The following is a 14885-nucleotide window of genomic DNA, read 5'->3' as shown; positions in this document are numbered from 1 at the left end:
CTCACAAAAGGAATTATAATATTGTGGCACCCACTGGCTCACATCAACCCCTTGTCTTGTTGCGTGCCCCAGACAGATGTCTGTTTTTCCTTCAAGACTTACATTAAATGGAAGCCTCACAGAGACAAGGCTCAGGAGCTTTTCCTCTGATCTGGTACAGAAAAGAAAGGAAGGAAGATTTGAGAAGCCCAGTGTATACCAGCCAGAGGAGAATAAAGTGCACTCACTAAAACAGCCTTTCCCAGCCTGTCTGCTGCAGACGGGCAATCCCCATCCTTGCCAAAACGCAAAGAGGAGTGGAGTTTTCAAAGTCAAACTAGGTGAGAAAGATTCTGCATAACATGGCCTGTCTGAGAAATTCATCATCTCTGTTAGCATGTTAAAAGCTAGAAGTCCTGTAAGAATGAGAAAGATTTGATTTTGTTAATCCTACATGCCCCAGGCTTATTTGACCATGAGGCCCTTTTCTTGGAAGGACCTTTTGTTGAGTAATACCTATGAGCAAACGTGTTCTGCAAAAACCATGTTAGAAAATGCAGCCCTGATTCTCAATTACTTCATGTTCTTTGGCAGGCTTGGTCATGGCTATTTTGCTCACCCAGATTTTCCAAAAGATTATTCAAATGGAACCTCTTTTGTGAACATAAAATCCTTCACAAAATAATCTGCACATTGCTCATTTTCTCTCAGACAAAAACATTAAATCAGCAGATGCTGGGGCCAAGCCTGTCATCTGGTGTCATTCTGTACCCTAAACCTGATTATAAGTCAGCCTTTCTGGCAAAGCTGCGACAAAACCCACCATCAGGTATTAGAAACCTAAGGGAGAAAACTGTATGTTTTTATAGGACATCAGTATCTATGGCATGATGTTATTTGCTTTATTGTCTGAATGCAAATAGCACTTGTGTGTCCACACAAGGGTCCACTTCTTCGGTAGCAGAGTGGCTGAGCCCTATGTTTAGCTCAGACTACATTCTGTTCTTTACCTGCACACTGGCCGTATACATGGGGCACTGTTATCCTCTGCATCTGATAGATGAGGAAGTTGAGGCTGGAGAAGGCCCAGGAACTTGTTTAAGGTCACGTAAGTACTAAGTGATAAAGCCAGAACTCAAAACCAGTTTGTTCACTTCTGGGGTGCACAGGCCAATACACCTCACTCAATGCCTCTCTGCAGAATTAATAAACTGACTACCAAGGATCAGATCTTTGTCCAAACATGGCCTTAGAGAGAACCTTTGCAGAGCTCATTTGTTTTAGACAGAGAAGCCATATGCTATGGCCATAGGCTATGCATTTGAGAACTTAGTGAGGGAAGATGAGGTCAAATCGGGCTCAGATATTGGTACTGGCAGTGGGGCATCCAGTGCTAAAATTTTGTCTGTCTCTTTTGCCACACACCCCTTCAGCTGCCAGTGCTCTTTGTATTAGGTTGATGCAAAATTAATTGAGGTTTTTCCCATTGAAAGTAACTACTTTGACAAATTGAAAATTGTCTACTTTTGTCATTTTTCCTTCAAGGCTTACATCAAATGGAAACCTCACAGGTACAAGGCCCAGGAACTTTTCCTCTGATCTGGTACAGAAAACAAAGGAAGGAAGAATTGCACCAACCCACCAACCTAATACAAAATCCCTTTGCTATGTAAAGTAACATCATCACAGCTTCTAGAGATTAGACCAGGGACTTCTATGGGGGCCATTATGCTGCCTATCAGAGCTGCATCATTTAGCCCCTCTGAGCCTCAGTTTCCTCACCTGTAAACTGATGATAGCACCTACCTCCTAAATGGTTGTGAGGATTCAACAAATTCGTAACAGGAAGCTCTGAGAACAGTGCACAGGGTATGGGGGACACACAGTAAGTGCTGTTACCTTTTCTAACCTGTGAGATTGCAATCAATAATGCAGCCTCTTCCTGGGGCACCGCAACCTGCAGAAATCACAGCTTCTTTAATATTGATGTTTTCAGGGAGAAAAAAAATGTTGCTAGAAAAAAATCAGCATTAATTCATACTGCTTTAATATTTTATTCCTAGGAGCTGTGTGACTTCTTGCCACAAGGCAGAACCAGGGCAACTCTAGTTATTCTGTGAATAATGGGAACTCATGTTTTATTTATCTGAAGCCACAGAGATGGAATTTGCCCACACATGAAAAAAGTCATACATGGTTTCTAGAACTGATAACAAATACCTGCAAAAATTAATAATCAGCATGAGAATCGATTTACCTAATAGGCTCTGTGTGTTAACACAGGAAGAGCTTTCTTTTCTCCAGCAACAAATACAGCGGCCCAAACGCTGCTGTGAATTGTCTATAATTGTCTCATGTGAGAAATGGAAGCCTGTGGTTGAGGGGAGACTGGGCCCAGAGGGATATTTCTGTTAACAATTGGTGAAATGCACAGAAATTAGGACACCCAATGTTTTGATGGCTGTTTTAGGGAAGGCAAAGAGATACAAGTTTAATAGCTTTTGTAGCGCTACTCAATTAAATCAAAGGTCTGGCAAATAAGTCCCATAAGAAACAGTTAAAATAATTGGTTTAATTTACCCGGAGAAGAAAAGACAAAGGGATGAGTTCATCTTCCATATTAGATGAAAAGGTTTTTAAATGAGGAAGATAAGGGCCTGCTGTTTCCCATGCCCACAAAGGATTAGAGAAAAAAACAAACCCACAAGCAAACCCTTGAATGGAAACAAATTTAAGTTGATTTAGACAGGGTGTTGTAGGTAGAATGCATTCCTCAAAATAGTGAAGTCCCTAACTCCTGTGGTTAAAAAAAGAAAAAAAGAAAAAAATTAGTGATGGTACTGTCTGCTGTTAGAAAAGTAAACATTCATACTTACAAATTCAGCCCAAGAATACCATCTCGTCAAAAATAATAGCCTGGGCCGGGCGTGGTGGCTCATGCCTGTAATCCCAGCACTTTGGGAGGCCAAGGCAGGTGGATCACTTGAGGTCAGGAGTTCAAGACCAACCTGGCCAACATGGCAAAACCCTGTCTCTACTAAAAATACAAAAATTAGCCGGGCGTGGTGGCGGGCACCCATAATCCCAGCTACTTGGAAGGTTGAGGCAAGAGAATCACTTGAACCCAAGAGGGAGAGGTTTAAGTGATCTGAGGTTGAGCCATTACACTCCAGCCTGGGCAACAGAGTGAGACTCCATCTCAAAAAAAAAAGATGTTAAAACAAAAATAAAACTGAGAACTCAAAATTACACTAAAGTTCTTAAGGACAGGAAAATTTTAGACTTTCAGTCAATTAATATTTATTGAACAGTTTATTAGACATTAGGTCTTTTTTGGCAACTTATTCATAATAAATTTGAGGTGTGATTTACTCATTAATTCCATCAGTACTCATTGAGTGACCGACTGTATGCCAGGCACCAGAGATTGGGTGGCAAAAAGATTAGGTAAGATTCCTGTTCTAGGGCTGGCATTCTAGTAGGCAAGACAGAAAAGAAACACAGAAACATATGAACAAGAAATGATGACAGCAAAATGCTCGATAGCAACCTGAAGCTGGGGGTGTGACAGGATAATGAGTGGCTCTGTTAGATCAGAAGAGTCAGAGAAGAACTCTCAGAGAGGTGGCATTTGACCTGTGAGCTGAGTGACCTGGAGGAGGCATTGTGCAAAGATCAGTGAAAGAGCATTCCAGGCAGAGTGAACAGTTAGTGCAAAGGCCCACAGGCAGGAGCAATCTGAAGATTGCAAAGAACTAGGAAAAAAAAAAAAGAATTTTTAAAAATTGCCATGAGGCTGGCACAGAGTGGACCATCCAGGAGTGAGTGGTACAAAATTAGGTCCAGGGAGTTGCCTATGACTTTATGATCCAGGAGGGAGTTTGGATTTTATTCTAAATGTGATAGGAAACCACAGGAGGTTTCATCAAAGGAATGAATGGGTCTAGTTTATATTTTTACTACATGCATCATCCTGGAAGAATGTCACAAATATAATACATGGTGAAAAAAAGCAAGCAAGTGAAAGCAAGTATGATTCCACTTGTATAAAGTCCAAACATGCAAAAATAAACTGAGTACCATTTAGGGACATATAAAAATGCGATAAACCATAAAGAAAGTGAATGATAAACACAGATTTTCAGTGTAGTGGTTCCTGGGGAGGTTGAAGGAGGAGGGGAGTGCAGCTGGAGACGGGCGCATGAGAGACTTCAGAGGTGTCGGTACGTTCTGTTTCTTAGGTTGGGTAGAGAGTCTGTGAGTGCCTGTCATATTACTCTAAATCCCTTTGATGTGCATCATATATGTTCTCTATGAATAAAATATTTCATTATCCAAATTGTGTTTTTAAATGATTCCTCTGGCTGTGGAATGGCTGGATTATAGAGAGGCAAGAGTAAAATCAGAGATGAGTTAGAAGCAAATGCAGCTGTCTAGAGAGGAAGGCAGGGAGTGAGGGAAAGGGGTTTGGGGTTTGTGCAACACGGAGTGTGGGAATGCCACTAACTGGTGGGCAAAGGCCCTGGAGGAACAAGCTGGGAAGGTAGGGAATTTAGTGGGAGGTGTTACCCACATTATTGTGGCGTGTCTATTAAACATGCATGTGGAAATGTCTCATAGATACTTGGGGAAATGAGGCTGAACTTCCAGGGAGGTTAGGACTGGAGATCTAGATTTGGGCATCACTGGCGGAGAGGGGTGTTCGAGCTCTGGGTCTGGATGGCCAAGGTGCTTATACTGCTCTCCTGTGTCATCCCTAGGAACCTCAGTCACCCTCAACTCTCATATGAGAATTGCTGCAAAATCAAAATGAGAAGTGTGACATTTTGAAGACTTTGCATAGAATAACTTACTCTTTTCCATCTTTTTCATTTCTAGATTTTAGAAATATTAATTTTCTGCATTCTCCTGTATTTCTATAAAAGAAAAGGAATGAAGCATATGGTGATTCTGCTAACCCTGGTGGCAATTCTAGGTAAAGGCATATTTTGTTTTCTTATTCTTTAATTAAGCTGTGCTGAGTCATAAATGAGGTTTGAAGGAAAATACTTAAGCATTCTACTCCTTTCTCATTGTTTATATTTTTCAGCTCTGATCTATAGGAAGAAACTGAGTCTAAATTATAAAAATTATACGTTGCCTGTCCATTACTGCAATTGATATATATTTAATTTTTTAAAAAATACATTTAAGGATTTTTTGCTTCTTGATAACTTTATTTGCTCCCTGATAATTTGAAGATATTTTGTTAATAAGTAATTGAAAATCTTAAAAGAGAAACAAATTAATGATCCCAATTAAAACTCTTGTGTCAGGAATTGGTTAGCAAGACCTATACTATTTATATTTTCTTTAAAAACTTTATAATATGACTAATACGAAACATAGATGTAAGCAGTATGATTTTCTTAAATATCACATTTCTTTCATTCATTGTTTACCAACCCATTTACTTTGTTTTTCCAGAGGCACCTTGTTAGAGTTGAAAATGAGTGCTTAGATAAGCCCACTATGTATTTTTAATGTATCTTCCCTCCCTTCTCCTTTTCTGTGTCTTTCTGTCTCTCTGTCCCTGTCTCTTTCTTTCTCTCTCTCTCTCTTTCCCCCACCCCTACACACACACACACACACACACACACACACACACACACACACACTTTCTCTCTCTCTCACTCATATATACCAACACTAGGAGATCTCACTAATCATTTAGGAAATTCCCTTTAAAAAAATATATTTGTAAATCTTCCTTCATTTCCTCTTAGCCAGTCAGATGGCCCACACATCACGTGCTGTTTGCCATGACTCCGAAGGCTGTACTCATACCCCTGGGGCAGCATGCAGCCTCCATGTTAATGAGGTGCTAGGTTTTCATGTTCCTATCTCATCAACTAGTTCTCTCCTTTGTACTAGAAAATTTGTGTTTTTGATAGTTACTTATAGAAACAAATGTACTCTGTGCTATATTCAGGTATGCTATAGATCAAGAGAACAGAAAGAGAACTTTATATTTGTTTCTTTCCAAATTACCAAGTAGGGAAAACAAAAGCAGACAACTAAGAAACAAGATGTACCTTATATAAGAAAATAATGAAAATGAAGCCAACTTTAAATAGGAATGTAAGATAACAAAATTAAGATAATGCATAGCAGTTATGATAATAAATGTAAATGGAATACGTTTACCTAGTAAAAAAAAAAAAGAAATATTCTCAAATTGGACATCAGGGAAACTTACAGATTGATTTTGAAAATGATTCTGGAATTGGATTCAGCCAATTTGCACTAGTACAGCTGTAAGGATTATTCAAATAGCAGCCACCATGCTCCCTTCCCCTAATATCTCCTCCTCTCAACCCCAGCCCCGTCATGATAAATACTAAGACAGGGGTTCTCCAGGACCCTCTTCCAGCAGTGCCACAGCCAGCACCCTTTCTGATTGGCCCTTGCAGGTTGCAAAGTGTTTTGGCTACATGCATAAATTTTTATCTAAAACAAGGTAAATCAGCTTGAAAGTAAAACAAAGCAGGAGGTCATGATATTACTAAATGAAAATTAAGGCAGAAGATATTAAGTGAGATAAAAGGGGTAATTTATCCTGACAAAAAGAGCACAATCCACAAAATATCATATCCAATATGCAATAGAAAATCTGCAGAAAATGCAAAACTACACTAACAGAAATATAAGGGGGTTAGGAGACTTCTCTCAGCTCATGGAAGATAATTAGACAGAAACCCATATAAAGACAGAGGATCTGAATAATTAATCATGAACTGGTACCTCTAATATTGAACTCTAAATCCTGAAAACAGAGAATAAACTTTCTTTCAAGTGCATGTGTAACGTTTACAAAAGTTGATCCTATAATTGACCATGAAGAAATCCTTGATAAATTCCAGGAAGTTGAAAGAATACAGACCACATCCTCAGATCACAGTGAAATAAAAACAGAAAAATAATAACAAAAATAGAAACCAGTAAAACCCTACCACCTGGAAATGTTAACACTACCCTTAAACTGCAGCTGTGCAAAGTACAAACCAAGATTTAATTGCAGCATATTTTTAAATTATTATTAAAGCACTTAATATTAAACCTAGAGTTCATGACTAATGCTGTATTCAGAGAGATTGATTGCTTTAAATGTAAGTCAATTAAGCATTCAACTCAAGAAATTAGAAAAAATACTGAAATAAAGCTAAGGAAAGCAGAAAGAATTAATTAAAATTAATTTAAAAGGCAAAAATTAATGAAATAGAAACAAAAAAAGTAATGGATTTATAACTAAACACAACGTGTTCTTAAAAGACAACTAATAAAATAGATCCTCCATCAGAAAAAAAGAAAAACCACAAATACCCCAAAATAGAAATGATAGATAGATATGCATATATATAAATTTGAATGAATTGCTTATTTTTTAATGAAAATAACTATGGAGGAAATAAAGGAGTTGTTAAAAAGCTATATCCTAAAAAAGAACCAGGCCTAGAGAGTTCCAAAGGTAATATCTTCAAATCCTTAAGGAATAGATTATTCTGATGTTGTTGCAACTATTTGAGGATATAAGAAGCAAGCTTTTACTTTTTAGAAAACATAATCAGATAAGACTCACCTCCCAAAATAGGAAACAAAATAGGACAAACAAAAAACACTATGAAATAATATCACTGCTAAATATTGATACAAAAATCCAAAAAAATAAAATTAACAAATAAAACACAGAGCAAATCATACTCAGTGACAAAGTGGTCTTTGTTTTGTTTTGAGGCAGAGCCTTGCTCTGTCACTCAGGCTGGAGTGTAGTGGCACAATCATAGCTCACTGCGGCTTCAAACTCCCAGCCTCAAGTGATCCTCCTACCTCAGCCTCCTGAGTAGCTGGGACTACAGATGCGTGGCATCATGCCTGGCTAATTTTTTTTTTTTTGGAGAGACAGGGTATCCCCATGTTGCCCGGGCTGGTCGCAAACTCCTAGGCTCAAGCAATCCACCTGCCTCAGCTTCCCAAAGTGCTAGGATTAGAGGCATGGGCCACCGCACCTGGCCCAAGTGGTCTTAATAAAACTGGTTCTTCTCTGTAACACTTACAACAATTTGCACTTACATATTCTACTTATATGTTTATATGCTGTTATGAGCCCCTCTTCCTGGCCAGATTAGAGCATGTCTATTATTTACAGTATATATTCTTTAAGTAGAATTGAGCACAGTAATCACCCAGTAAACATTTGAATTTAATTAACTATGGGAATGAAAGAAGGATTCTTTAAGAAATTCATTAATATAGTTCATCAAGTTTCATATGCACTCCTAATAAAGAACTTGTTGGTGAAATACCAGAAGCGTTCTCATTACGGCAAGAAATGAGAACCAAGATGCTCACTCTGCACTGTGTGCTCATCTTGAATATTGTACAATGAGCATTAGTACGTTTTAAAAAAGTAATTATGAAAGTCACGTTGTATCCATGAGACGTAACAAAGTACATGATATTGCTTGTGTGACTGATAAAAAATGGAATTAAAAAAAGAAAATAGCAAGTGAGGGTAGTCAGAAGAAAGAAACCTGGCTTCTGGCGAATGGCCCACTTTGCCAGTAGTGGTGATCATTCTTAAAGGACTCCAGGCCTGGTGTGATGGCTCACACCTGTAATCCCAGCACTTTGGGAGGCCATGGCAGGTGGATCACCTAAGGTCAGGAGTTTGAGAACAGCCTGGCCAACATGGTGAAACCCCAGCTCTACTAAAAATACAAAAATTAGCCAGGTGTGGTGGTGGGTGCCTGTAATCTCAGCTACTCAGGAGGCTGAGACAGGACAATTATTTGAACCCACGAGGCGGAGATTGCAGTGAGCCAAGATCGCACCATTGCACTCCAGCCTGGGCCATAAGAGCGAAACTCCACATCAAAAAAAAAAGTACTCTAACGCCTCTGGGTTGATCAGGAAACCAGGAAGGCCAGGAAGTCCTTCTCTATCCATGGAATGCTTTGGTTATCAGGGACAAATTAATAAATAAAATGCTTATGGCTCTCATAAGGAAATGTTGACGGCAACCTAGGAAAATTTTTGAAAGGAGGTATGTTGATGAACATCTAAGAGGGAATTGAGAGGGCCAAATTTCAAAAACAGGTCAGCACATGTTTAGAAAAAATGGTGTTGTTCTAATGATGAAAGTATACATGGTAATTATTGACAATTAAGAAAATAGAGAAAGATACAAAGAAAAATATAAAAATCTGGTGCAACTGAGCACTGTACAACAGAGTGTGACTGGTACTCTCTGGAAGGCAGTTTGCTAGTATATTTCACAAGCCTTCACAGTGGCTGTAGTCAGGAATTCCCCTTTGGTGGTTTTCCTAAGGAAATAGGCAGAGTGATAAACAAAGACTTACGTTCAAGAATATTCATCACAGCCCCACTTTTAATAGTTAAAAAAAAATGGATACAATCTAAATATCCAAAAATAGAGAATTGCCAAAATAAATTCATACAAATTCATGCTTTAGAAGAATACTTAATGGAATAGAAAATACTTTAGGTAAATAGGTTCCTAAGTGTTATATACTTGGAAAATAAGCTCCTAAGTAGCATATACCTTATGATTCACATGTTGTAACCTATTCATACTTATAGGTAGGAAAATAACAACATGTCCAAATGTCAAAAATGATTTGAGGTGAGTGCTGAAACTACAGGTAATTTTAATTTTCCTTTCCAGGCTTTCCCACATTTTCCAAAAATTTTTAAATGAATATGTTTACTTTTGTAGATTTTTTAAATGAATTTAAAGTTAATTCATTATCCCAGTGCTAGAGATAACCACTGACAATATCTTGATGTAGTTTATTCTCATCTTTTTTTCTGTGCTTACCTAAGTACCTTCTATTTTTAAGTATAACGTTAGAAGAACACTGCATTACAATTATGTATTTCCACCTATCCTCATCAACCACCCCCCAAAAATACTTAGAAGTACTCAACACCAGCCTAGAAATAATTTACAGGTTAAAATAGTGATTAATCAGTTGACAATTGTGCATGCTTTGAAAATGTAATGATTGGCTACAGAAATTGATAGTTTGTTTAGCTATCAATAACAGAGAATTCTAGTTTTGTCTTTGTCTTGTGTTGAAGTATAATATAAAATCAGATAGTGGTTAAATCAGATGACCTTTAAGGTCCTTTGCAATTCTGAGGTTCTGAGGCTAATGGAACAGTATGTTCAACTCCTTCTCCATTAATTGTCCCATTGGGAAACCTGGCTGTTCAGACCACAAGATCATAATCACACTGTGTTCTAATTTCAGGCAGTGTTTAGAAGGAAATCAAGGTCCCTCAAGAGCTAACCTACAAACTTAAACCATCAAGTGACACACAGATCTCTATAGATATTTAAAATGCCTAGTTTAGCTAAGATGTGACTATTGGCATAATCAGTAGGAAATATGTAAAAGAATCAGGTCAAAAGACATCTTAAGATGGAGAAAGGCCTGATTGTAAGGGCCTCTTTGTTGAGAAGTGGGGTTTGTTTTTAGAATTTATCACCTGATCTCCTCTGTCAATTATGATTTTTTTTCCTTTTTTTTTTTTTTTTTTTTGAGACAGAGTCTCGGTCTGTCACCCAGGCTGGAGTGCAGTGGCCCTCTGCAAACTCCGCCTCCTGGGTTCACGCCATTCTCCTGCCTCAGCCTCCCGAGTAGCTGGGAATACAGGCATCTGCCACCACACCCAGCTGATTTTTTGTATTTTTAGTAGAGACAGGGTTTCACTGTGCTGGCCAGGATGGTCTCGATCTCCTGACCTCATGATCCGCCCGCCTCGGCCTCCCAAAGTGCTGGGATTACAGGTGTGAGCCACCGCGCCTGGCCAATTATGATTTTTAACTAAAAGAAAATGCCTAATTTGGAAGTGTGCCCTAGTACCCTTCAAGTTAAAGTATATTTTCAGTTTTTGGAAAAGGATATTATGGGAGGCTTTTCTTGGCTAGCCACCACTTGCTGTTTTAAATATATATATATTTCAAATACATACATACATATATATATATACACACACACACATACATAAAATACCTTTTCAAATAAAATGAAGGAAACTCAGATATATTATGACCAAGTAGATCAACAGCAACAAAAGGAGTATTTCTCCTTCGCATTGCCTTTGACTTATAGTTTTTTATTTCATGTAAAAATTATTTTTGAACTTTCAGTGAGTTTTAGCTAAATTATGGAATTATTTGCAACAGTAACTTCGAGGGACATAAGACAGACAGCATTCTTTTCTTCCTTACAGAAAGATGATGTTGCCAGAAAATGCTCCATTACTTTCATAGTGATATAACCTTATCAAGTTACTTTTTCTTAATTGCTGTTTGGAACCTATGAACAGTTTGTTCTCATAAGGGATGAGTTCCTCTTTAGCATAGAACATAAATAGCTATTGCTTATGTAAACCTTAAATTGATGGTCCACCCTGAGAAATGAATACTCGACTCTGCTCCTGCTTCCAATTATTGTCATTGTCAAAAATATTCTTAATGAAACTTCTAGATGTCTCCTAACAAAAGGGCTCATATACAGACTTAGCACAACTCACTTGATTTTAGCCAAAAGGCTGAGAAGCAATGACTTAGTACAACTCTAAGTAAACTCAAGAAGTGAGTTGCATTTCACTTTCCAGTCTTCTCATCTACTTGGTTTTTAAATTTTCAGTATAGTTTAATAGTTATTTTCTCACTAATGTCACATGGACAATCTGACTTTTCTTATCTCCTCCCTCCATTGTTTTTGCCTTTCCCATCTATTAGTAATTATAACCTCCACAGCATTCTTTCAACAGTTAGGGATGGAAAAGAAGCATCTTGCTCCACAGATTAAAAAAAAAAACACACAGTCACACAGCAGATCTTTAGCTGATTTAAGCAAATTTCATATCCAGCATGGCTCGAGCAACAAGGCCACTGCTTACTAATGTCACATCCCTTCCTACACCTCTCACAACTGTGTTCATTCTTAAACCATAATTGGTATATTTGCTACTCTACTACATAAGCTTAAGATATTTGTTAATTCAATCTGAAATATGTTCTTTATTTGTGTTTTTTGTTTTCTTTTTCAGCCTCATTGACTGTTATTTCAGTAAAGGCCGTCTCAGGCATGATCACTTTTTCTGTGATGGATACAATGCAACTAACTTACCCCATTTTCTATATCATGTTTATCATCATGATAGCATCTTGTGTTTTCCAAGTCAAGTAAGTTAGCTTCTGCATACTCACTAATCTTTCAACATTCCGGTGCTTCTCTGGGCATTAATCTTTACTGGCTTCAGATGATAATTAAAATGAGATACAACTGATTTCTAAGGGTGAAGGGCCTGTAGCTTGTCCTCAGCCAACATGCCTTGCTTCCTCCTTTGCATCCAATAATGAGTTTTTATGAAGGGTTGCCTTCATGTCTTGTGAGTTCTAAAGCACAGCCTTAATCCAGCTAAGTGCACTTTGATACTTTCCTGATGCTCTTCTGCTTGTAATTAATATCCGTGGTACACAGGTTGTCATTAGCAATAAATCAAAGGGTCAGGTCCACATCCAGGCTTTCATTCTAAATATAGGACACACATGAACCCTTCACCTTCATTTCTTAGCTCATGCTCACTAATTGCCCAGAGAAGGACGAAACCAGACATTTGGCCGGGAGGGAAATCCTTTCCCCAAAATTTTGCATCTTTGGCCAGAATTTCCTTTGTATCCATGGGATTGCGGAATGATTGTTTTATGTTTCTCTTGAGGCCTAATAGTGGTGACATGGAACGTTTTAAATTTCTGCTCTTCCCTGCCCCCACCTCCATCAACTCTAATCACTTCCCCTCTATCTCTCACATTGGGATTGTGCCTTTGCCTGCTGGGCTTTCTTGAGTTGACCTGAAAGTTTTCTGTTCACCCCAAAGTGCTATGCAAAAGCACCATCCCAGATAAGAAATCAGAGCTCAAAATCAGTACAGGAGTGGTTCCTTCTGTAGGTGTGAGAAATACCATCTAATTGTTATGGGCTGAAGATAGGCCCTGTTACAAGGTCTGTGGAGAATTACTGGAAAAACCCAATGTTTTGTCACTGGTTTGTCATCTCCTTATAAGCCTGTGTTTCTAATACTTGCATTTGCTATTTCATTTATCTTTTTCTTCTGAATTAATTGGTACTGCCACAGTATCTTTTGGGATTAGTGGCATTATCTTCATACCATACTTTGTAAATTTGACAGGCAGACACAATTGGGGGTAAACTGCATCCTGTCACCCTTGTCTCAGTCTCCTGCACCCATCACGCTGTACGACTGTGGTTCTCAGCCCTGGTTGCCCATTAAAATGACCTGGTTTTTGTACATACATATGTACATGCATGTATATGACCTGGCTTTTGTACATATATGTACTTGCAGGCATACATGCACATACATGCATTTATGTATACCTACATATGTGTACGTACACACACACACACACACACACACACACACACACACACACACAGGCTCTACCCACAAAGTACTTTTTTCAATTTCTCTAGAGTAGGACCTAAGCATTAGTGCTTTTTAAAAGCACCCCGGTGATAGTGCAATTCACTGCTTCAAAAAACAATCTAGTCCCTAGCAGGGCAGCACAGCACAGTTGTGGGAACTGCATTTGTGTTGGTGGCCAGAATGAGAAGCTGAGCTCCCACATGTGCTCTGCAGCTGGAGCACTGAGCATTGTTTTTGAAACATTAAACATTCCTTTACTTCTCCATCTTCTTTCTTGGCACGTGGCATGTCAGTGGATAGCTCTACTATTCCCCAGATATGATATTTAACAGATTCTAGGGTCTATCCTAATGAATCAGGCCCAGTGTGATACTGGTCCAGCAGCTTGAATCGCTTCCAACTCAAACTTCTGTGGCCTCGGAATATGATTAATTGCTTTTCATTGTTACTGTTGTTGGTTTAAACAGACCATAAAACCTGACATCTGATCTCATACATCAGATGCATATAAGCTATGACTGCTGATTGGAAATGCCCTTTCACTGCACCTCCTTTCCCTTTGTAGTTGTAGCTAAAGAACACGTGTTTCTTGAAGTTATTGTTAACTTATTGCTGAATGTCTCTTAAAGCCAAAGCTCCAGTAAGTGCCTTCTGCCCTAGGTTCCTGAATCAAGCCACGAAACTCTACAATACGACAACAGTAGTGCCAGTTAATCATATTTTCTTTACAATCAGTGCCATCGTTGCAGGTGAGTTTTGGTTTTCTATACATAGGAGATTCCAAGCATAAATGAAGTTTCTCTCAGAGTAAATGAGCGAATCCAGAAATCTTTAGGTTGTAAGGATCTGTGTTGCCTCCACCTGGTGTCTGAATTTCCCCTATGACAATCTTCCAGGAGAGGTTCCTCTACTTTGTGTGAATGCTCTCTGCCTCCTGGGTCAGCTCAGTCCTGCTTTGGATCACTCTCATTCTCTGGAGATTTCTAAGTAGAAAGTGTTTTCTTATATTGGAGCTGAAATGAGTTTCCTTGCAAATTTAAGACACTCATCTTTGTTCTTGTTGGAGTCTTTCCCTTGCCAGCCCTTGGATTAGTCCATTTTGTGTTGCTATATAGGAATACCTGAGACGGAGTAATTTATTTTTAAAAGAGGTTTATTTGCCTCATGGTTCTGCAGGCTGTACAGAAGCATGGTGCCAGCATCTGCTTCTTGTCAGGACCTCAGGAAGCTTTTACTCATGGTAGAAGGCAAAGGGAGAACAGACACGTCACATAGGAAGAGATGGGGCGAGGGAGAGGGGTAGGTCCCAGTCTCTTTAACAACCAGATCTCATATGAACTCAGTACTGACAGAGGACACCAAACCATTCGTGAAGGATCCAC

General features: G+C 38.7%; 1 protein-coding gene across 3 annotated transcripts in view; it reads left to right on the top strand.

Moving 5' to 3' along the window:
* Window positions 1-14885, top strand: part of NIPAL2 (NIPA like domain containing 2) — a 103961-nt gene that overhangs the window by 76439 nt on the left and 12637 nt on the right. For 2 of the 3 annotated variants that reach the window (XM_004047356.5, XM_055348068.2), the window contains exons 6-8: window positions 4858-4954; window positions 12103-12238; window positions 14164-14252. In XM_004047356.5, the coding sequence (XP_004047404.1) occupies window positions 4858-4954; window positions 12103-12238; window positions 14164-14252 (322 nt within the window). The remainder of the gene's footprint in view (window positions 1-4857; window positions 4955-12102; window positions 12239-14163; window positions 14253-14885) is intronic. The other variant, XM_055348070.2, reaches the window with a different exon arrangement.

The sequence above is a fragment of the Gorilla gorilla genome, chromosome 7, assembly GCF_029281585.2.
Source record: "Gorilla gorilla gorilla isolate KB3781 chromosome 7, NHGRI_mGorGor1-v2.1_pri, whole genome shotgun sequence".
NCBI lineage: Eukaryota > Metazoa > Chordata > Mammalia > Primates > Hominidae > Gorilla > Gorilla gorilla.
This window is presented reverse-complemented; position numbering and strand designations above follow the sequence as displayed.